Raw genomic sequence first — 25,308 nt, forward strand, 5'->3', positions numbered from 1 at the left:
ATCTAGATTAAAAAAACTCATTTCCAATTATGTATTCAATTGCAAGTTTTAATTATCCAAAACTCCTATTTTTACATTCAATAATGGTTGTACAATCACTTCTAACTTATAATAACTTTCTCTACTCTAAATTACAAGTTAGTATATATGTTCTTATATACTTTATAGAATCTTAGATTTTACTAAATTATAACATTATAATAACTTTCAATAACATGTTTTCTTATTCAACTTATCATTCATTAAATTTTCTTATTTATACAAACTTTCTAGGTATAAAATTAGCAAAATTGTGAATCTATATTGTTTCATAACTCAAGTTTAATTTCCTAACATCTATGACTATTCTCATTTTATTAAAATTTATATTTTAAAATTTAAACCTTATGGTAAATTTTTTAAAAAAATGAAAATAAAAGTAATCGTTAATAAAAAATCTAATATTGAATTATCATATATTAATTCTCTCAATGTATAGACAACTCACAACGATAATCCAAAATCAATATACATCCAAGATCTTTTTAAAAAATCCAAATCAAATATAAATCATTAACAAATTAAACACTCCCATAAATTTTCAGTATTTTTCTTAGCATTCATATGCAAGTAATTTCCAACAATTCTACATATTTCTATTCAACTTACAAACCAATTTTTTCAATAAAATACTTGAAAATTACTTATATAACTAACCCATAATCATTTCTATATTTATTTATTAAAGTCCAATTATATTTACATGTCAGGGTCTATATGCAAAGTATATGATGACTTAGATGCAATTCTTTATCAAAGATGTTGTATGAAGTTGAATTAGAATTAAATTTTACTCATTAAATAAATCTTATAGTCTTCAGGTAAATAAATTTAATGATACCAATTTCTCTTGTTGGAGATCCCACATCGACAAGAGATTAGAGCCTTTCATTGTATATAAGTGGGTGCAAACCTCAATCCTATGAGCCGATTTTATGGGGTTGAGTTAGGCTTAAAGTCCACGAGTGTTTGTGTTGGACCTATCGTGTCACCCGCTATCGGACCGCTATCGGACCACCCAAAATATATAGTCCCACGCACGAGCTTCTATCTATCACTCTCGGCGTCTTAAATGGAAAGAATTCAACTTTAAAAATCACTTTGTAGAGTTGTGGTTAGCATGAATTAAAGTTCACATCATATTTGGTTTAGTTCAATCCACCACGTGTCTGCATTTTGGTGACTGAGAATGGGTGGAATGGTTTTCCGTTAAAGGTGACATTTTTTCTAAGACATTTCTTTCTAAAAACAAAAATAATAGCGTAAAAGTATTGGGATATGGTAACTACGATTGTTTGGAAGATATTAAGGTGCATCTAAGTCATCATATTAACTTCTTTTTACCCCGTCGCCAATGCATTTAATCGTACTCTTTTAAGATTTGGTTGTTCAAACATCAACCCTCCTTTTAGCCTTTCAATTGTTTCTACAAAAATTTAGTGCATTAATGATAACAATAAACCACCCTATCTTGCCCATTCAACCTTTGCCATCAAGTTCTGTTGTTGTTCTTAACATTGACACCTTGGAATTCTAAAAAATTTAGCAACTTGAATAATGTGTATATTTGGATAAACTTTTTTATAAGAATATTTAGAAAAGAAAAAAAATCTTCATAAATTAAAATTACTTTATACACAAGTTAAAAATTAAAAAAGCTATGTAAGAGAATCTCTACAGATTAGTTTATATATAAATTAATTTTAATTTATGGAGTTACTTATTTCCTTTTTTCATATTTTTTTATTCTAAAAGTCCCTATGAAGAAGTTTTCTTTAACATACTCCATCTTGAAAGAGAACTTGTTTTTATTCATTTTAAACTGGGTCCAAATTCTTGAAAGAAACTTTTAACTATTTAGGAATAAGAAGATAAAGTGGTCTCTGTTTATAGCCTAACATGTTATGGAATCTAAACTTGGATTTATTCAAAAGACTTCATCTAAACTTTAAAAAAAGAAATAGAGCACACAAGAATTTATTTATAAACTAATATCGATTAATGTGCTTTAAGTATTAGATATGCGTTATTTAGTATAATAATTACATCATAAAAAATAAAGCGGTATTTAGTATAATAGTTACATTAAAAAAAAGAAAGAAAGAAAGATAGACTAGGAATAAGTTATGACAAAAGAAACTCCGACTTACTTCTATCTTTATTTTTAATTTTTTAATCTATTGTATAAAATATATATTATAATTAATTTGGAGTTAGATTGTTGAATGAAATGTAATTCGGTAGCATGAAATTAGGAAGGGTTTAGGGTTTAGGGTTTAGCAGAGAATCAGAAATTGTGTTTTGAATGAAGCGATTGCCTTTCTCGCTTAACGAAACTTTTTTGTTTCTTTTCTTACTTTGTTCTCTCATCTTGCTTCTTCTACACCAATTTCCCCTCGAATCTATGCCAACGCAGACCCAAGTTCAAGGACCAAGAGAATTCAAAGATGGCAACAGAACATAAACAACAGATGTTGAAGATCTCTTTTTCTTCATTTTAATTATTAGCCAGTACACCCATAACCGACCGACTTGCTTTCTTTTAAGAAATTCGGCTAATTTATCAGTTTGTACCACTTTCATTGCCTTCCATGTCTCATACAATCAGATGTTTGCGCCACTTAATTGACGTATTCTATAACATTCCAGCTGCTTCCAACCAAGTTTTAAATCGGTATACACATAAAAGTGACTTCTAAATTTAGTAAACGTGGTCGTTCTGACTTGGCCTAATTCTTAGGCTCTACACAAATATTACAATAAATCAATAATTAGCGCACATTATTAAGTTTACTTTCATTGAAATAGTATTATGAAACAAATATTAATCTACTTCAACATAAATTCAATTATTTTAATAAAAAATCAATTATTCAAACTTGCATTTACACACCAAGTCATTCAAAAGACCAAAAAGAATATCAACTTTGGCATTCTTAACGCTCGGTAAAAAGATTTCAGCTTTACCAATCACAAATGAAACAGCTTTCTCGCAATGCGCAAAATCACCTCACTATTTTGCAGCAAAATAGTAAATACATAATTCAATTTACAAGGATAGAAGAGAAGGGAGGGAAGGTGAAGAATCCCTCTACACAATAGAGAAAATTGCACATGCTTCCTAGTTACTAATCCAGGAGCAAGTATATAACGAAACTGTACAGTGTACTATACAAGTATAGGCTTGGGTATACTGCGTCACGTAAAAATGTCTTACTGTTCTACTATAGAAGCTGATCCTGCTTACCATTGAAGTCAGATGACGGAGGAGTTCTGGAAGTAGTGGATTGTGGTGGCGCAGTAAGGGCATAAGTGAGTCTCGACGATGATGAATTTTCTATAAGACCAGCAATGCCAGCAGCTGCAGATTGAGCATTTGAAGGGAGGAATAGGTCATGCTTCTGGTCTTTGTAAGCACTCCAAACCTGGAAAGCAGGAGGGAAAATGATTGTAGAAGGTAAAAACTAAGATATGGATAGTAGTATGCTTGCAACAGGAAGCAGCAAAATGCAGAAACAATGTTTCAGCTGCCGAGAGGCAAAAGCCAAAAACTAAAACAACCATGTTATATTGCTAGTAAAAAATGTGTTGAGACTTACATCAGAATTATTCAATAATTCTCGCACTTTAGTGCAATGGGCCCCTTCAGTAGCAAAGGCATGCAAGACCTGATTAAGGAGATGAGTAACTTGTCAAAAACAATTGTTGAACCATCAACAGAATATTGGGACAAATTCATTAATACAGAATATTTTTGTCGAGAAACAACCACAGCTGCAAGTACCTTCTTCAATGTTTGCCAAATTGGGAAAAATTACTAACGAAAAAGAAATAAAATCCCGGCAGAAAGAAATACAAAATATAAACTCGAGTACATGCATCAATTATTAATTTAAAGAGCAAAATGTCATAATTAAGAAACTAAAACATAATCGTTGATTTTATGGAAACTCATACTATTACTAACAAAATGTGAATTGGTTAAAAACCACTAAAACACTGGGTGCGGTTTTACTTGGTAAGTAGACTGGAACATACAAGAAGACATTTTTTAAGTTAAAGAAAATACTTGTAATGAAGAAAATATGCAAAAGAGAGCCTCAAACTAAAGAGGAAGAATAAAATTGACTCAGATTACAACCTCAATTGCAAGCACCCTGCCAATAGATGCTTCAGATTCATTCCACTTCATCTGAGAACAAAAGCCATTCCTTCCACCAGCCCTCCAATCAAGAAGACCAAGAAGAACTTCAACCAGACCAACTCTGCATTGTTTGCAAAATTTATTTTAGTATTGAGTTCGTGAATCAGTCCCACAAACATACAAGATAGTCTTCAAGCATGTAGTTGTTACAAAGCAACTATTGTGTGGCTCCAAAGCCATTCATGACCTTCCTAATATGTAGTAGGTAAATTCATTTTTCTACATTTCCCCAGTTATAGACCATCCAAACATCTTTCAACAGTCTCATTACAAGGAAAATAGTAAAAATTCAAAATCAAACAGACAGATACAGCACAAAAACAAAAATTTCAAGACCATAAGGTTAACTTCAAAAATATCACTCAATCTATATAATTTTTTTTTTAATTTTACATGACACTTTAATCCAAGAACCTATTATTTTTTTGGTTAAAATCGTGTTCTTGTAAAATTCCTAAACTATTAAATACTAGCTTTAAAATTTTTTGTATTATTTTGTCCTCTAAAATTTAAATATATTTCTTAGGAACCTCTAAAATTTACACATTTTTTAAGTCCTTGTTAGTGTAAAATTAATAGATGAAAATATTATGAGGACGACAGTCTTAACATAGTTTTAATTAAACATCTAACCAAAATCACATTTCACTGTACCATTTACATGTTAGAACCGTCATCCATATGAATTTCTGTTTATTTCAATAACTAATAAAAACCTAAAAAATATGTTCAAAATTTTAGAGACCAAAATAATACAAAAAAAATGTGGGACACATTTAATGTATTCGAAATTTTACAGGACAAAAAATGTATTTTACCCAATTATTTTTTATTCACATCTTTTTCTATTTTGATATGTAAATATAGATAGAAAAGGATGTTAATTAGTCAGTCACGGTTAGTTTCACAGCTATTGGCTAGCTGCCTGTAGATAAGGCGTACTGTTGTATTTTAGACTAAGACTGAATGATAATGACAGAAGTGCATTGCAAATTTGATCTCTGTTTCTCTCTTCTTTCCCTTCATCCTCTCTGTTCTGTTTTCTTCTGTCTTCCCCTCTTTCTTTTTCTTTCCCTACTAAATTCTATCATATTTCCGTTAAGTGAAAAGTGAGAGAGAGCACTAATGGATGCGAGGGTAATTGAATAAAATGCAGTTATGTTCCTATAGAGAAAATAATGAGGGTGTCATACATTTGATACAGGTGAGATGGTTAAAATGAAAAAAAAAAAAAAAAGATAGAGTTATTGGTGATAGGAAAGTACCGACCAAATTCAAAGGAAAGTTGAACATGTTGGTATATGCTATATTCTATGGTAGTAAATGTTGGGCTTTAAAGGTATAACAAGAGAAAAAGGTGAGAAAAACAAAAATGAATATTAAGATGAATGTGTACTAATACAAAAAGGACACAATACAAACTATTGTATACAAAGTGGTGATTCTACGAACAACAATGGAAGAAAAGACGGAAAATTGTATAAGATGGTTTTGACACATTGATAGGAACTTGGGTATTATGTGGTGCCCAAGTTCCACATTGAGTAGTATGGAATACTATGTGGAGTAGTTAAGTGTCTTTCCCCCCTTAATGGCTAACTTTTGAGGGTGAGTTCCATAAGTGTTTGGATATTTTTCAAGTGTTATCAGAAATGGTTGTAGATGTATCGGAAAAGGCTACCTAGACGTTGGCTGGTGTGCTATGATAGGAATTCAGAATTATAGTATCAAAGTCCCACATCAAGTAGTATGTGATGCTCGATAGAGTATATAAGTGTTTGGTTATCCCCTTAATAACTAGCTAACTTTTGAAGGTAGGTTCCCCAAGTGCTTAGGTACTAATCTTGATAAAAACTATATTGCATTGTGTTGGACATCGATTAGAGATATGTACAAATTATAATATATAAGTGGGGTGCAAATCTCTTTTACCGATCTGGTTTGGTGAGATTGTGTTACTTGAAATCCACTTTCTAAGATAGTATCAAAACCTACCCTAGCAAGGTTTGTTGGACCTATCATGTTACCCACTATCGAGCCTGCTCTATTCTCACACTCGAGATGTCCCATCCTTGACATAAGGGAGTATGTTGAAGGTCTAAAAAATATGTTCAAATTATAATATATATCAAGCTGATTTGTGAGGACGAGTTAGTCTTACCCTTTTTTAAGACATGGTTTTTAGTCTTGTAAAAAAGAAATGGGAGACCAAGCAAGAATTCATGGTGAATAATATATCTGACTAATTTGTCTTTAACCTAGTGAGATTGTGGGATTCATGTAGCGAACTGCTGATATCTGCAATTATATTTCTGTAAAATTAAGGGGCATTTAGTAATCTTTAATTTCTGATCCAATTTTCAAACTCTTCATTTCTGATTCAATTTTCAAACTCTTCATCACGCATCACTATCATGACTGAACTTCAATTCTACCAGAAACAAGAGGAAGTCAAAGGCATAACCCATGTTTCTATAAAAGGAAATAGTAAGGCCTTATAATTGAAATTGATGTGATGAGTTTCTCTTTCACTTGCATCTTGTTGAAGTTGTCTGCAACTAATGCAATTTTCTATCATGAATTTGGATCTCAAAGTCATAAAATATTGAATCAGTTAAAAGTAAATTAATTTCAATTATACAAGGTACTCACTTCAGTCCTTGTGCAACAAGAGCATCTCTGGCTCGGTTACCAGCAACCACAACACGTTTTAGAGTCTCAAGAGCTAAAATACTTCCACCTTGCCACCCTATAGCTTTCATCAGCAGTGGAACAACCTGGAAGAAGAAATTTAAATATTTTTGTTTGTTTGGTCAAATACAGTTAAAAAGTAGGTCAGTGAAAATTATATTTATGTATATAGGAAACACCAGCAACAAAAGCATTCTAACATTATCAAAAAGAATCTAAAACCCTCTTTAAAGCATGAGACTGAATATGTAAACTTTACAAATACTTTTTTCCATACTCACAAGCTAAGTCACTCAATATCAACTTCAGTTGATTGGTATGTCCTCCCCACATTATGTAAAGCTAAGTCACTCCATACAAGACCACACATTTGCCATTGAGTGACTAGGGAAGTTCAAAACTAGGATTGGAAGCTAATAAACTGTTGAAAAAGGTCAATAGTTGCTTCTTTGGTGAACCAAGATAACAATTCACACACTATCCCCAGAGAGATTCTGGGGATACAGGTATTAGAGAGGGATGATCCCTGAGATGAACAAAGGAAATTCTGACAGACAAGCAAGTGTCTTGGTAATCACATTATCTACAGCAGAAAATTGCATAAGCAGCATAAAAGAATGTAAATTGCATATTAGCAGATTCACATAGAACTTGTCTTGTCAGATACCTGAGGTGTTCCGACACTCGTTGCAGCCATAGCTTCAGCACAGGTGGTACTAGCTGCAAGTTGATGCAAGACACGCAAACAACTCAGGCGCACCCGTTCCTGAGGTGTTTGTGTGTTCTCTGCTGATTCAATGTCTGGGTCAAATGTTTGTTCTGCATGTCTCTCATTGTTTACCTCACCCGATGACATTGTTTCTCTCCTTCCCTCAAATGCAACAGCAGCAACTAGTTTCGGTACATATCCAAGATACCCAACGTGATCTGCTAGTGCAGGGTGCACACGCAATAAGGAAACTAGTGCGGCAGACAGAAGCAAAGGAAGCTCTGGATCAACAACCTGTGCTTCATAATGTGTGGCAGCAATGGATGACAAATACTGATCCAGTAGACCTTCCAAGAACCTTTTAGGGTTTCTAAGAGGGAATTTGGGATCTTTCAAAAACAGCCGAACATAGATGCCACCAACCTGCAACGGCACAAAATTTTAGTTCATCTATGAGAATATAAATTATTCATCATACCATGTTATAAAAACAACAAATTTAAATATCACATATATTACACAATACCTGTGGCTCGTCTCTCATTTCCTGCTGTCCAGATGCCTGCTCAGGTACATCCCAATCAACAACACGTCCTTTCATCTGCTCACGGTATAGCTCTGATGACATAGTGGAAATTTGTGCAGACAAGGAAGCTGCCATTGCTGGCGTCCATACAAGTTCTGGTGTTTCTGTAGTCTGCTCAAGGGCAACTACAACAGCTTCACCAGGTCCATCCTTAATTACTGATACAAGGCCGTCAGGGAGAAACCTTGCAAGTGTTATAGCAACTCTTGGTCCATGCATTGGTTGGCCAACAAGCTTTCCCAACAAGGAAGCTGCCATAGCTCTTTGCTGGAGTGGAATTTCTTCTGCATGGAATTATGAATATTGTCAATACAAAAAATTCAGAAAATAAAATATAGAGGTGAGAATAATAAAAAAGACCAACTAAGGAGTACATGTCTCCTACCCTTCAAAGGCAAGAGCAATTCAAGAATGTAGACAACACCACCATGCTTGGCAACAGCCCAGGCAAGTTCGGGTGTGCTTGCCAATGCATAGAGAACATGGAGGGACCCTTCACGACAACTTCGGGCTGAGTGAAGCATTTGTAACAAAAGCAGAAGACTAGACCCATCCGCAACCATGGCTTGCAAACAAGGAGCATGTGCAGTTAAGAGTGACAACACTGCTAGGCAAAGTTGAGGAATATTACAGACTGATGCTTCAGGCACAGAAAAGCATTCAAAAAGTGGCAGTAACTTGTCTTTATTAGAAAATATGGATGCCAAAATGGGATTATTAGTCAGAAGGTTCTGCAGAAAATAAACAAGATTAGTCAGACATGTCAACCAAAAAAGCATTTCACTACAAAATAAAATAGTAAGAATTAACCTGAAGGGAGGTCAACGCAGAATGCAGACTTTTAATCAGCTCAAACTCTTCCTTTCCCACAGATTGTTCTTCAGACATTGTGCCAGAATTATCATGAGCATGCTGCTCTTTCACGGATTCATCAACAGCCTCAAGTGTATCCTCGGAAGTCTTAGAGGTATCTTCAACATTATGATAGGCATCTTCAACAATATGATTGGCATCTTCAACATTATGATTGGCATCTTCAACATTACGATTGGCATCTTCAACATTATGACTGGCAACTTCACATTGATTGTGCACAAGATAAGAAATAAAATCAATCAGAGCAAGGCAAAAAGTTTCTGGTTCACTAATTTCAAAGTCCGGTTGATCATTGTAGACTCTCAAGTAAACATTTCCAATGAATAATTCTCTGGATAGTGCTTTATAGACAAAATTGTGTGAATCCTTAATATCGTATGAGCCATCTGGACCTTGAGCTGAACGTTGCTGATCCACAAATTTTAGCAACTCTGCTCGCGTTGAAGAGTTCCAGATAATCTGCAGAGTGTTCAAAGATAGTATCAACAAGCAAATACAACCAAGAGACAGCTTAATTTCGTTTTTGTAAATTTGAAGCATTAATATTCTAAACCAACAAAATGGCCAATTATTTGCGACAAATTCATGGATTATATCATTGAACACCACAGGCAGTCAGTAGGTAGAATCTATTAAATTTCCAGGAAAACTAGTGACTAAAAGAAACAACAAATAACCATATAAACAAATTAGAAAACTCTTGGGAGCCTAGCCAAGATGTCAGAATTCATAAATAGCATTTTTTTTATTAAAAAAAATTGTATCACTGTATATACCATTAGGGAGGACAACAGGACAGGGCGGATGCGAGTTTGACTATCTCATCCCCATCACCGAAATAAAAATTCATCCTCATCCCTAACAGGTATGAATTTTTTGTTTCATCCTCATTCCTATCGGGAAACGGGTATATACCCGTACCCGCACTGTATCTACCCCCTTAGTGTTTCAAAATTAATTAAAAATATATAAAAAATAAAAATCACAGCGAAAGAAACATAATATTATCAAGTATTCAATGTCAAAAGCAACCACATTTTCTTTTCTCCAATGTCAAATATCAAGAAAGAAATTATAATTGTATAAAAGGATCAAATAACAATTGGATAAAGGTCAAATAATTATAAAATAAAAAGTAAACAAATCGATCAAATGTATGACAGAAATATGTTATGAAACTAAGGACCAAAGAAAAATTAATATAAGTTTTTGAAGTTATCTAATAAATTAAATGTGTTTTAGTAATTTAAAAAGGAGACGGGTATGAGGACGCGAATGGGTACGGGGACGGAGACGGGGCAAATAATGGACGGGTTCATTTGTAATCCCTATATACCATACAACAGCCAGGTACATTTTCCATTTGTGCCTTTTCTTCTTTTGGGGGAAAGGGGTGTCATTCACTAACCATTTAAGTCAGTAACAATGTGGTACAGATATTTTACCAACTTTAGGTTACATAATTTTGAATTTTAATTACTGTCGTGAACTAGCAAAGCCGCAAGATCAAAATGAGTTGAAGGCTCTAAAAATTTGCTGAATCAGTTTTAGTATAAAAACTTTATTTCTAATGTGCAAGGCTTTTCCAGAAAGCCCATGTCATTTTCCCTGTGCCATAGATCTCTACAGCCCATTGTTTTCTCAAAAAAAAATTAAGCTCTTATTTAATCTGAAGATCTTTTTACCAAAATGACAAGGTTTTTCCTTTTTCTTTTTTATCTTCAGCTCAAAATCTGCTGATTTTTTCAACACATCACAGGCAGCAACCAGATAGGTCGCATGTGGTGGCATCACCTGTGGCTTGACTGCAGCAGCTATGATTACTGAACCAGAAAGTTGTGTTTTGGGTTGCAGCTTGTAGTTTAGGATTTTTAATTTTCGGTTGGGTTGTATGGACACAACCCTTTGAAAAATAACTATTGGGTTTGGATTGGGTCAGGACACAGAACAGTTTTCAAAACAAGGAAATTGGGGTTGCATGGGACTCGGGTCGGGTTGAGCTGACCCGTGACTTTATCTTCTTCCTCAGGTTGAGCCGATTTCCACTATGACCATTCCACAACACCATTCTGTGATGTCGAAAGCTGCCATGATGCATTGCCACAAAAAACTCATTCACCACGGCCATGCTGTGGCAGCCCGTGACAAATCTGTCACTATTGCACCTTTATGGCCGTTTTTCCATAACACTGAATAATCTTTTGACTGATTTAGAAATGAATAAAAACTAAATCCTAGCCACTATTTCCTACTAATGACTCTCCATATAGCTTCTTGTCAAACAGATTAGTCACTTAAATTACATTCCAAACCAATAATCTGTGCAATGGAATCAGACATTAATTGAAACCTTTACAGAGCAAAACAAGAAAATAAGTGTCATGCCATCATCAAAACATTTCTTCCGTACACAATTAAGGATTATGAGAAAATAATACCTCTGGTGATTCCAGGTTTGCATTTAATTTGGACAGTAAATCTTTGGGCATTTGGTCTTTTAACATGCTAGAGAGCTTGGGAGTTAGCAAAACTCGGAGGGCATCAGCCGATGCCTGATTGTAGGGTGTTGCACTCTCATCACTACACAGACCACTTAGTCTTGACAAGGCCAGAGATGCTCTTATGGCATGCATGTTTTTGGCAATTTGAACACTAGCTCCAACACCATGTGATTCTGTTGCATCAGATTCTTCTGCAGTTGAGTCGTACTGAAGCAACAATGGCAAAAGGTACCTACCATGAACCATATTAAACAGATGAATCCAAACTTATTTTCAAATATAACTAAATAGGATAAATTATATTTTTTCGGTGCCATAAATAATTGATGTCAATATATAAAATTTAGAGCTCATTAGCAAACAAAAAACTCAAGAAGTCAATACTTCAGGGTTTAACTGAGTTTAAATTATAATACTAGGTTAGAGTCAGATGGTATTATTAGTAGGTAAATTCTGTTTCCTTATGCCTACTATAACAAGATGTAGAGCTTTACTAGATGATGTCAACTTTCACTTAATGCTCAGTGCAGCCCATTTAGTGAGGTATTAGATCAACACGAACAAAAGTCAGATTCCAAACAGATTATCACAGACGGGAATAACTCCCCAATTTAAGGGAACCTAGTGTTGAGAAAACGCTATATGTCACGCCTTATTTGCTGATGTAAGTTTCATGCATTCGGGAGAAGAGTATTGTTCCCATGCCTTAGCAGGTAAACCTATTACTGGCAACAATTATGAGTGAGACCAATAACTATAGTTTGGCTAATCATTTACAGGGAGTATTCCTCTTAATCCTTCCTTTCTTTCCCTTGTCAGTAGTTCCCACATCATTGTCCCATCCTTGTTTGCCTAGCTCAGCTACGAAGTTCAATGTTGTTTGTTCTATTACATGGGAACAACATGAAATATAAGGTTTAGGTGATGGAATCCTACTTTAGAAGGAGATTGAAAGAGTGAGGAATGTCTCTAGAGATGCCGGTTAAAAAAAAGAAAATCTGATACAAACCGGCTACAGTTTGAGAAAGTCAGGAAATTACTAGTTTCTATAAGGATCTCCAAACTGAGACACTAGTAAGAAAATTACTGTTTCAGAAATTTCTGAGAACCAGAGTTGGAAAGCACTTATAACAGCCAACACATGTAACAAACACTACTTAAATATGCACTTATTGAAGATACTTATCCTATTTACTCTCTAGACTCATCCTCCTCTGAACTTGAAATTGATATAAAATAATTTTCTCAATAAAACAATAATTGAAGAGGCATACCATAAGACACCAGCCTTCAATAAAGCATCTTGCAATTCAGAGGAAATAGAAACATTGGCAATAGTCTGTATAGCAGCATCAACTGCTGCAGGTACAAGTTCAAATTCGGTGCAGTGCACAATGTCCTCAACTAATCCAGAAAACTCAAGTATCTCAGCTCTGGCAGCCTCAAATTGACTAAGAACTGAAAATGTTCGCATGATGTTTGTAACAATGATGGCAGATGGTTCATTTCCAGGAGTAGTTGGCTGAACGACACCCATGCAACGGGAAAGAAGAGTTGCAAGAAGATGTACCCCTCCATCTCTTACCAGCTCTTCACCATTCAATTTAGAAGATGCACATCTAACCATATGAAAATTCAAGGAAAGAACAAAGGTTACCAGATGTTTAAATCTAATAGCATTATGGTTCTTACAAAGTGGTATAGGCTTAACTCAACCCCCACTTCGTAAGAATGGTGAACCCTAACAAAAAGAACAGGGAACTCTTACGTCAGCCAGACCAGCTCTGACGCAGCAACAAGGAGAGGTGCTCTATCTGAAGAGAGAAAATTGTTATCATCCTTGTCCACAGTAACAGCACTCAGCAACATCGGATAGCCAGCATATTTGAATGGCTCCAATACATCTCCATGTCTTCTGTATAAAATACATTGCCCCTTCAACAAAAGTAGCAATCTCCACGGCTGCGGACCTTGCAACCCTTGCATGGTAGCCTATGTTCACAAAATGTATAATTTAACAAATTATGAAAGGCATAAATATAAACCAATTCATTGTAATGGAGGGTATATTCATGAACCAATAAATCATACTGAAAATGAATGAGCATTATGATTTTGATGGACCATTTTTGTGCTTGTATATAACATTGTCAGCTTGAACGAATGATTTTCTAGTGGCGGCTTACTAGAACATTAAAATATATAAGCTAAATAAACATGCATAAATACATATTTTCCCTATCAGGATTTTAAGTCAATAACATACCCAAGAAAAATCACAATTCCATTGCCAACTCTAGATAAAAAAGCAAATATACAGATTCCAGATTTTATTGAACAAGATACTTGATTTCAGAATTTATTGCTTAAGACAGCACTGCTCTTCATAATTTTTCTGCTGAGATACTTATAGAAGTATGGAAACCGTTACTTAGAAAACTAGAAAGAACCATGCTGCTTTAGTGACACTTGTTGAAACAAGATTCCAAAGAAGCCTGAGTATGACATGGAAACATTTAACTACCTGGAGACGTTCATAGGCCTTTTGTATGGCAAGAAACTTATCCCTCCCTTCTGGATTTTTGTCAGGATGATATTTCATAGCAAGTTTCCGATATTGTCGCTTTAATTTTTCTTCATCAATGTTCTCAATCTGCTTTGATAAGCTAGATGCTTCATCTGCAATCTCCGAAGAATTTCTTTTATTTACATAGTCACTAGATATATCCTCAAAGGATATTTCAAGGATCTTGCAAGCTTCTTCTTCAGATAAATCCATAGGCTTTCTAGTCAACTCTTCACGCCACATTACAAGTAATGACTGAAGAAACTCTACATGTTCAACAATTGGCCAATTTGGAAAACGAATATCATCACATAGGTTCCTGAGGTAATATCGGTGACACCACATTTCATCTCTCAATTCTGGGTATGTCACTGGAGGCATGGGGGCATAGTCATACAAAACATGGCAATGCTGTGACAATTTTTGTGGAAAATCGCCAAGATGCTGCAAAACCTGATGAAGAGCAAAGGAGAATCAAATCAATTCCACTATGGGAATGAACCAAGTGAATATATACTCTTGTAAAATTAAGGAAAAATAAAATTCATCAAAGTGGCTACTACAAAGTTTATATTACCTGACGAATTAGATTTTCTGCCCTCATTTTGTGAGTCCATATTATCTCTGGGGTGTCAGAATCTGAAACCATTGCAGCAGCAAATGCTGCTGGACCACTACGCTCCAGTACATACAGCAAAGATTCAGGGAGAAGTCCACCAAGAACACTACGTTTTGCTAAAGGCAATGAAGTTGAAACTGCAGCCTCCTCCCCACCATGAAATGCTTGATGGACATGGGTGACAGAAAAGAGTTGCCCAATTGAAAGTAGATTAGATCCAGGATATGCCAGTGCAAAATAAAATGCACCAGTGCTGTACAGACGGATCATAGCTTTTGGATTCCGGGTAACAATGGCCTTAAGCAATGCAGCAGCTGCCTCAACAATACTTGGTTCCCCAGAAAGAATGGCCTATCCCCACCCCCCACCCCACCAAATGAAAAAATGGAAATAATATAATACTTGAATTTGTTTAGAAGTTGGAACCGTAGAATAACAACGGAAATCTTTCCTATTTTCATCATATTGTTCTCTCCTAGAAATCTTTCTGGAGAAGGTCGTCCAAACAGAAAAATATGTAAGTCACAACACCAATATTCTCCGACACAGCTGGTTAACAAAGGTACAGTTCCTACAATTACCTGTGCAATATGTGGAAAGCAGCGTGGACTTGACAAGATTCGTTTTACTCTAGGAGTTGGAGTAACAATCTCTCCAGCATCATCTAAATCTGAATGTGCCGACACCATGCTATGCAATATGGACAAAGCTGTCTCCCCAACCTGAATATAAGCAAAATAAAATTAAAGTGAATGTCAAAAAACTGTTTTTGATACAACTAATTATCCTCTCTTCACTTTAGGTTGATTTCCAAATGGGTTTACAGTTATCAACAATTCAACATAACAGAACCTTAACATTGGTAGCCAATCTCAACAGTTCCCCAAAACAATCAAGTAATTCAGATAAAACAAATGAGAACATGTCTAGATTAACAAAAAATAAGGTTGAGAAAAAAAATTACAGACCACTCCACAAAAAATGGGAAGAAAAAAACAATAGCTACAGAAAACATCACAACAGCAATTATTACTGATATTATCTTCCAGCTTCAACAAGATTCTACCTGAGGCGGGGTAAGGACAGGAACTCTAAGGGCAAGCGCCCAACGAAGTTCACGGATATCCCGCAGCTTCTTCCAATCTAGCATCCCAGAAGCCCAAAACCTTGTCGTCCAATCAATAGCCTTCTTGGACCACAACCTTCTAATACCATCCTTTTCCATGGGTCCAATTTGAGCACCATCTTTTTCAATATACATCCATTCCTTAAGGGGTTCCATAAAAGCACTAGCAGCAATTAAATTTGATTGCAAGGGAATAGATGTCCTCTCTGAAGTTTCATGGACCACAGTAAGCAGATCAACAGCTAATACGCAGCCTCCAACTAGGACACAAGCCTCCACATTTGATAAAACCTTCATCAATGCCTGAAATTCAGTAAATCATAGTTAATTTAAATTTTCAAACCATAGAATTGAAAAAACCGCAATGTTCACATAAGTGTTTATAAAACTTAATTCCATTTAGAATAATCATTAAGCCAATGACCATTGCAACTGCTACAAATTGCAACTAGCAGCAATGAAGGTCAAAATTCAAAATGTATATATTCTTTTAAATCAACTAGCTACCAACATTTTGATACTCTTGAAGCAAAAATATTAGGATGAACATCGACTAGAACTATGACACAAAAGAAAAGCAAATTAACCCTTCCTCCCCCTGACAGAGAAGACAGAGCTAGGAAAAGTAACTTATATTTACAAACCTTCAGAAGTAAAAGAAGTCGGTGCCTCAAAGCTCTGTCATCTGTCCTGTCCAAGAGAACAGTAATGTGAGATGTGCCTTCAAAAGGGCCTACAGTCATGTAATGCTGCTCATATACAATTGTCATCGCTCTAGCACAAAGCTCTCTCACTGATGACCCACCACCTCCACCAAAACCATCTAATCTACCCATGTCACACCAATCATCAGACGCACCTAATTCATCAGGAACAGCTCCATCTACAGTAAGCCCAGTGTCTGCATCACACAAAAATCGATGGTAAAGTGCCCTGAAGAAAGCAACAGGATCACGCAATGGGAAGTCTTGTGCCCTGCCAGCACTGCCACTCTCAAGCAGTAATCGCAGATAATATTGCCCCACACAAACTTCTTTTGACAAGCTAGGGTAACGAACAGAAAATTCAGTGTAGTTCCAAGATATTTGTGGTACACTCTCAACCCCTGATACCATTTCCAAGGTAGTGCCCCCCGGAACAATATCTTCAGTACGCTCTTTCTCAACATCTAGTTTATGAACTTCAGCTTTCAGAGATTCTCTCAACTCTTGCCTGGTACGCTCATTCCAAATCAAGTCTGCACGATTGTGATCAAGATCAAAAGCTCTCCAAAATTCAGGCCAATTACATAGAAGCCGACCAGATCCTACAGGGGTGTTCTCTACAACAACTTGAGCAGGAGCAGGAATGCCTTCATTCTGCAAACCAACTGCATTGCTGTCAGGATCAACTGAATTTTGAAATTCAGATTCTGGTGCTTCATTTGAGTTTGCTGACACTGCATTAGCTGAAGCCAGAAGAGTTGAATGTCCATTTTGCACATCTACTGTAGAAGATCCATTGTTCAAATGTTCACTAGTATGAACTACTGAAGATTGAATATTTGAAGCCTGTCCAGAACTTGGGTCCATACCAGTTTTATGAAAGTTGTCTAAGCCTCTCACAACAGTACCCAATGTTTGCCTAGCTGAATCAGAAGCATCAAAGTTATTAGCTAAAGGGAAAGGTTGTTCATGAGAAATAAGTCCTCTCCCAATGCGTCCTTTTCTGTGCTGAAGTAAACGTCTTTTTCTTTTTCCAATTGATGACTCTTCTTGATTTGTGTCTTCGGATAGAACTTCATCAGCACGTGTGTGCAAGTAAGCAACAAGACCAGGAGGCAGAATTCGGGACAATAGCTCCAAAGCTGGTTGATAGGAATCTGCCCACAGAGCAACAAGCTGTCGACTAACTTCACGCCTCTCACCAGCTGGATGGAAAAATGCATGCAGTAAATGCCTCAACAAAGCACCATCACGCAGAGAAGCATCTCGCATGGACTCTGCAGCTATAGCATCTTCTTCTGCAATTGACCGCATTATCATTGCCACTGTTTCTCTAACACTTTCAGCAGGGTGACCAAACAGTGCAAACAAGCGACGCTTCAACCCTGCAACTTGGCGTAACAATTCAACAAAAACAGTATATTGGGTAGTCTCACCATGTGGATCACAAATCATAGCCTCAAGCACTTCAACAACAGTCATTGACAGTAAAGGGGATACTGACGTGGGCTTTAATCTATTGACGAGAATGATGATATAATTATGATTAGCAAACAAAACTGACTTTGTATGCATAATTGTGGCATGCCACTCCCCTTTAGAATCTGTTACATTTGCATCACCAGGCCCACCACCAATGAGTACAGCTACAAGCCCTGCAGCCTCAGAAGCAACACCCTCAGAACCATTTCTGAGTAAACCCATTATCCTTCCAACTGCTGCCGGAAAAGACATCACGTGTGATGCTGCACTTCTTGAGGCAAGTAGTCTACGTAAACATCCAATAAAACCCATCACAGTTGCTGCAGCTTTTGGTGAAGGGGGTGGCAACGGAGGAGATTCTGGAGGAAGATTTGGGGCAGCAGGAAGCATAGTGATCAAGGCCATCAAAGTAACCTCTGGTACTTCAATATTTGGAAGTACACCACTATAAGGTATACAGGCATTGAACTCTCTTATTCTACGCCATAGTTTAGCCCTTGATCCAGGAATAGAACCACCTTCAGCAACGGCATCTTTGGCTGCAGCTGCCAAATGCTTCAAATGAATTGATGCACTTTCTGCATCAGTAACAGGCTTTTGTTGACCATGTAGCAAAAACACTCTCCCACAGGGAGGATCAATACGATGACCAGGCATTGTCAGTCTTGGCAATACAGGTATGGCACATTGACCCTGTAAAAGAACACCAGCTGAAATCAAAGATACACTAGGACACTCCATTCCACAATATTTCATTTTTAAAATAAGATTAACTCATCAGGAACAGGTCAACATTGATATTATGATATAACACAAGTATTATAGGGTATCAAACATGCAATCATACAACAGTTGCCAACCAAGATGAGACACATCTACCTACTTCAGTTTGCAAAGCATCACGAACTGCTGCAAGTAAGCTATCACGAGATGTGCTTGCATAAACCTACAATTCACACAATATGCATGAGAAAAAAAATAGCATAATAAATCACAAACTAGAATAGCACAACAAAAGCTTACATGGATGGGGCATCCATCACTAAATTCAATTGCAAACATCTGGGGCTCTTCAGCAAACCGAACAAGAGCACTTACTGAAGATAATGGACGAACAGTAACAGCCTGCAAACATCTAGTAAAAATTCTCAACATTTGACATAACCCAACATGAAACTATTGATAAAGAAACAAATACACATTCATTGAAGATGCATGCACCGTTCAAGCTTAATATATCCTCTTTAATATCTGTTTTACCTCCAACAATGATACTGTTTGCTTGCTGTTACCAGAACAAGTTGAGACTGCATTTTTTTTTCTTTGTAAAAAAATGTTTTTTCTAACTAAGAGGAATGTTTCAAATATGCACACACACAACTACTGAATAATTTTCCGGAAAATATAAAGAAATTCAAACACTTTTCTCAGAAGAAAATAGTTATAAAATAAAAGCACTTTATTTCAAAGTTTATCCAAATGCACCCTGAATATGTGGGTTTATAGAAAACAAGACATAAATCAGGGTGGTCAAAAACTCCAAAGACCCATAGTACAAAGCAAAACCTTCAACTGTAATCATGTCATTCAAGAATTATTTGAAACAATATTTTAGGAAACAATCATTTATCAAAGCCTAATGTCACATGCAAGAAATTACATAAGCATGTATCAATGCCTGTAATATAATAATAGATTTGCATCTACAAATGCAACATCATATTCACAAGTTGACTTAATACGTCACTTACTTCATAATTCTCCGGGCGCCTTTCAACGAGTGAAACCTTTGTAAGAATGAGCTGACGAGATACAGAATCACCATGCTCCCCTAGTCCTCCTTTAGGGCCAACTCCTAAGCTCAACCCTGGAACATTTAGAGTTCCATGGGCAGCAGAACGCAACCTTGTTACAGACCAACCCCCCAATGGGGTATCTTCTGCTCCAACTGCCTCCTTCTCTGAATTACATTTATTTGTTCAATAAATTCACAGCAGATAAACAACGAACTTGAAAGTGAAAGTAACAGAAACAAGGTAATGACTAGTTACCCCGTTGTTTTATATATTCAGAAACAGAGAGATTTTGAGAACTCTCCACAGACAAGGACAGCCCAACCGTGGATTTGGCAGCTTTTGTCTGCAATAAAATTTATGCACTGTTATTACAGTTGATATTAAAACAGGAAGTACAATAATCCTTTGTTATCTAGAAAGCATAACTAAAGCAACTTTACAAATGCTGCTTTGTTTAAGTTCCAAAAGGCAAGCTAATTTAAAGTACCAATATCAAGCAGAATAACTATTTAAGCTTAGACAAAGCCACCCATACCAAATTTGAGATAATAGCTGATGTTGTGCAACCAGAAGCAGCTTGAAAAGCTTTAGACTTTCTTCCATATAAGGGGCAAAGAACAAATCCGCTACCTTGATCAATGTTTTTCTTCCCAAAAGGACAAGAGAGAAGAATAATTGCAGGTGAATCCATGTCTCTAAAATCCAAGCACCAGCGAAGATCACCCGAATTTGTATCAATAAGCTCAACACCAACATAGGTTACTTTCAATTTCTGTGAAAGCCACCAGTCATACAAGATAATAAGTTTAGCTACTCACCACCCTCTTTTTTTGCACAACTAAGTTGATCACACAATTAGGCAACAGTTTTGTTAAACAAAGATTTAAAAAGAATAAAAATAAAATAATCTCCACAATATAAAATATTAAGGTAGTGTTTCAATTAAGGATTTCATTGTTATAAATTGCTTCAATTAAATGATTAATTATACTTTTTTTTCCATACGTAACCAATAACTACAAAATCAAATATCTTGGAATTGGAGTTTAAGGTCTAATTGAACCCCAGAAACTTATGAAGTGCCCAAGCCCTATAAGCACTACTTTGATATCTCTAATTGAGATAGGATCTCAATTGCCCAAGAGCCCCATCACGGTGGCAGCACTCTACAACAGTTAACTCGGCCTTTCTGGTTAGCCCTTCTGTAGGTAGCCCTGTCCGTCCTTGGGGTGATCACAATTAATGTGACTTTCTAACTAAATATTAAGTACTTGGTATTATAATTTCAACACAGTCTATGGAAATACAGTTTAAGAAGGTAAAAAAAGGAAATATTGATAAGTTTTACCATTAACACAACCATTGTAAACTTGTATGTTATATTGCTATTGGATAGGGAAAATAGGTGTGGGAGAGAAAGAAAGAGAGATGCAAGAGAGACAGAACTTTATGGGTGAGTCTGTGGTAAAACCATAGAAGAGAAAAAAGAAATTTCTAAATTCTGTTGTTTTAGGTATTATTTGAAATCCCTTCATTTCGCTTGAAAAAAATCCCGTGTAGAATTTTCATCATTTCAAAATTCGTGGGTTTTGACATCCAATAAATAAAATGTTTACGGGTTAAACAATTTACTTTATCCCTATAGCTGTTCTCACTTTTAAGTTTTAGTTCCTGTGCAAGAAAACTACAAGTTTTAATCTCTGCAATGATTTTGTGCGGTGATTTATCACTGCAAAAAGTCTTTTAGTGGTTTTACATGACCAGGAAGTTTTCTCTGATCCTAGCAATAAGGACCAAACCTCAACTTTTATGCACATGCAGGGACAAAAACTTGCAATTTTCTTGTATATGGATTAAAAACTTAAAATGGGGATTACAAGGACCAAATAAATAGTTTAACCTTTTTTATGGGATTCATCTTTTCTAAAGCGAGGTAAAATAAGGAATCTCAAACGTCCATGAAATATCAATCATCTTTATTACATGCCCGTGCATAACAAATGGTAAATGTGTAAGATTACATTACTATATCCTTCCCCGCTTTAAAAAGTGTCATATGAGTGGTATTTTAAAGTCAACTCGTTAGAATACGTTGTCTTAAATGAAATTTATTGAAAAGTTGCTGTGTGCTTTGAGCTGTATCTAATTCCTAGATATGTCTTTTCTTATTCTCTTCTCTTCCCACTCATACATTGTATCTGATATCCTAAGAGAGGGAAACTCAATCTCTCAAATTCATTCTTCTTCTTTTTTGTATTTTTCTCAGGTCAATTAAAAGTTAAATACCTCTTTAAAAACTCCCTATCGAAACAAACTTCACACACTTATTTTCTCTTGATCAGCATGAGACAAAAGAAAGACACAAATGCGCATACACACAATTCATCACGCACAACAAATTATGAACAGAGCACAACAACTAATAAACAGCGCCACACACACTTAACCATCGTAATGCAAGCATGAATCCCACGATCAAAATGCATAAATGTCCACAGTCTTTACTTACATGCCAGATGAAGTTCACAGAAAATCAATCATCAAAAACATAAATTCAATCACAACAAAAAAAAAAAGCAATGGTGGAGCGGCCTGACTTACAAAAGGAACCCACTGAGACGCTCGTCGCCGAAGATGAAGCACCGGGAACTCAGCCACCGGCGCCAACCGATTCCAGCGTATCCGATGCAACTCCGTCAAAATACTCGCCCTGTACCGCGACGAGAACTTCATGGATTTGAATTTTCCGCGTCCATCGGTCCTCACGCTGAGATTGAACTCATTCGAATTCTCATCGCGGCCGAGAATAGGCGCGGCACCCTCGAAATCCGTCGCTACATCGTAGGAGTTGGTGACAGAGAGCGTGGAAGGATCGAGAGTTAGAACGGAAACGGTGGAAATGCAGAGTATCCGCTTGTAGCGCCCGCGCCAGGAGTGCTTGACGACCATGTAGCGCGCCAAGTACTCAGGCTCTTCGAGCGGCGGAGGAGCAGAACTGACTGCGGCGGAAGCGGCAGCTGCGTTTTCCATGACGGGCGGCGGACGAAGCTGGACAGGGCGATTGAGATCGGATGCGTAACGGCTCACGGATTCGACCTGGGGCAGATAAGCAAGGGTGTGGACACGCGGCGCATTGTGGAAGCGGAGGAAGAACCAGAGTCCCTGCTGCGACGATGAAGGTGCCGCCGCCGCCGCCGGGCTTCCGAGAGGCCGAGAGTTATTCGCCCCCAGCTCTGAGACTTAAGAGAGGTGTGGATTACATTCAATTTTGGTTGGATCGAATGGAACCCTAACTACGGCGATTTGTTCATCCAATGTGAGGTTTGGATTGGAGTTCCGATGGAGAAGGGAAGGGTTAGGTTTGCAGAAATCAGAGAGTGGAAATGGAATCGTCGCAACGCAAGAGATCGATGTAGAGTGCCAGAAATTACGAGAGAGAGGGCAGCAAGAATAGGCCTGGACACAACGCACCGTCTCACACTGATCAATATGACGTGTCCATTTCTTATTCGCTATCACTCCTCCACCTCCTTACAATTAATTTATACACTCAAACAATTAAATGAAAAACACTTTCCTTCTCTGTGCTTTTGTAACTAATAAATAAATATAATTAATGTCATAACACTCTTTTTCTCTTCATTTTTTCCCTCTATCACCACAAAATCTAATTTTGTACGAAAAATACAATTGGTATTGTTCCAATAATTGCTCATATTAAATAGATTAATTTTAAAGCAGAAACATAAGCTGCACCTGTAGTTTATATTTTTTAAATTTTATTATGTTCTTATAAATATTGTATTGTAAATTTATAATAATTATAATTTTATTAAACTAATATACAACGTAGATTTACAAATATCATTACAAATTTTATTTAACGAATAAATATTAGAGTTTGTCACATTTTAAACAATTACTTTTTGTTTTATTTTTAATAAGTCTCTTTCTATTTGTAACAGATAACAAGGAAGGTAAAAGTGTTTAACAAAAACTTTAATTAAATTGCAGGCAGTCAAACAATATTAAATTTAAATATACACAACGTAAAATGAAATAACAATAAATACATTATCATTTCAAATTTATGAAAGGGATTCATTCAAATCATTATCAAATTAAAAAACATTTCGATGATTACATCAAATTTTCTTAGTTTTGTTCAGTTTGCACTTATGCATGATTATAAAACAACTTATCAATATATCATTGAGATAAGTGATATTGAATGTAATTGTTTTTACGTGTAATTTTATATTCTAACTTCGTGGATGAAAAAAAATAAAACTTAGAGAATCATATTAAGAGATGAATAGTTATTTTTTTTTAGCAAACATTAATCATCAATAAAGGTTTTGAATATTTTACATCTATGATAAAAAAAAAATAGTAAATAATTAATATGAATTTAACTGGTTAATTCAACTTTGTTAATATTTTTGTTTTTTTATCATTGACGGAGTTGTATAATTAAATTACTCCCTTGACTTTAAGATAAATAATGAGAATAACTAATTTTGTTAGATTCTAAAACTAGAGATGCAAGTTCATAATGTCCCATTGGTTAGGTGTGGGATTGCGGTTGCAAATTCTATTTGAAGTCTTTGCGGAGTGGAGGAAGAAACTAGTTTTCATATGTTATTCGAGTGCAGATTTGTTTGGTTATTATGGAATCATTGTTGTGTATGGTTAGGTGTGCAGGGTGTGTTTCATAATGTCCTATTGTTAAATTTTTTCTGGTTTAGGATGAGCAGTGCGCCGACTTCGATGGATGAGGTTTGGGAAGGGATTTGGATTGCAGTAGTTAATGAGGTATGGAGGCATAGGAATAAGGTTATCTTTAAAGGGAAGTAGTAGATGTACTGGAGGCTTTCGCGTTGGTCGAACTAAATACTTGGTTTTGGGTTTCATCCAAGTCACAGTCTGTGTTTTTTTTCTTTTCTGATTGGTGCTTATATCCGATAGTTTGTATTAGGATGATCTTATGAGATCTTAGTACGTCATGTGTCTTTCTTTGGGTTAAGTTAGGAGTGTCTTGTATAGCCATACTTGAGAGTATGTCTACTGGGTGTGATTAAAGTTATCACTATGTATAAGGGTTGAACCACCCCTAGAGTGATTCATATTTATTTATTTATTATTGCTAATAAAAAAAACTAGAGATGCAAGAATAATTAATTAATTGATTTTAGAGTGATTAACATTGAGACGTTAATTTGACTCATAGTTTATCAATTAAAATTTATTTTTCACATACATCATTAAAAAAAAATGGCAATGTGTGGCGGATCATGTGGGCCTATCAAAAAATGCGGGTGGACGCCCTTATGTAACTCGCTGACCTGCTTAGACTCGTCCTGCATCATAATTCGCAGTCCGCACGAGCCAATAACGGAACATGCAAGG

The 25,308-nt window shown here is 36.0% G+C and overlaps 1 protein-coding gene across 2 annotated transcripts; it reads right to left on the reverse strand.

Moving 5' to 3' along the window:
• Positions 1-3,025: 3,025 nt before the first annotated feature.
• LOC137807641 (dnaJ homolog subfamily C GRV2) lies at positions 3,026-23,477 on the reverse strand. 2 transcript variants are annotated; one of them, XM_068608370.1, is made up of 22 exons: positions 22,501-23,477; positions 20,435-20,671; positions 20,155-20,242; positions 19,855-20,063; positions 19,127-19,228; positions 18,987-19,049; positions 16,562-18,796; positions 15,858-16,220; positions 15,373-15,513; positions 14,750-15,142; positions 14,131-14,625; positions 13,375-13,598; positions 12,881-13,225; positions 11,544-11,838; positions 9,040-9,564; positions 8,615-8,960; positions 8,170-8,513; positions 7,602-8,066; positions 6,896-7,020; positions 4,181-4,304; positions 3,639-3,707; positions 3,026-3,464 (listed from the first exon to the last, which is right to left on the reverse strand). In XM_068608370.1, the coding sequence occupies exons 1-22, from the start codon at positions 22,927-22,929 to the stop codon at positions 3,264-3,266; spliced, it is 7,818 nt and encodes a 2,605-aa protein (XP_068464471.1). In that variant the 5' UTR covers positions 22,930-23,477; the 3' UTR covers positions 3,026-3,263. The 2 variants fall into 2 exon arrangements, with proteins under 2 accessions (XP_068464471.1, XP_068464472.1); XM_068608371.1 differs by having other exon boundaries at positions 19,127-19,238; positions 22,501-23,378.
• Positions 23,478-25,308: the final 1,831 nt, after the last annotated feature.

This window comes from Phaseolus vulgaris, chromosome 3 (genome assembly GCF_000499845.2).
Source record: "Phaseolus vulgaris cultivar G19833 chromosome 3, P. vulgaris v2.0, whole genome shotgun sequence".
Classification (NCBI taxonomy): Eukaryota; Viridiplantae; Streptophyta; class Magnoliopsida; order Fabales; family Fabaceae; genus Phaseolus; species Phaseolus vulgaris.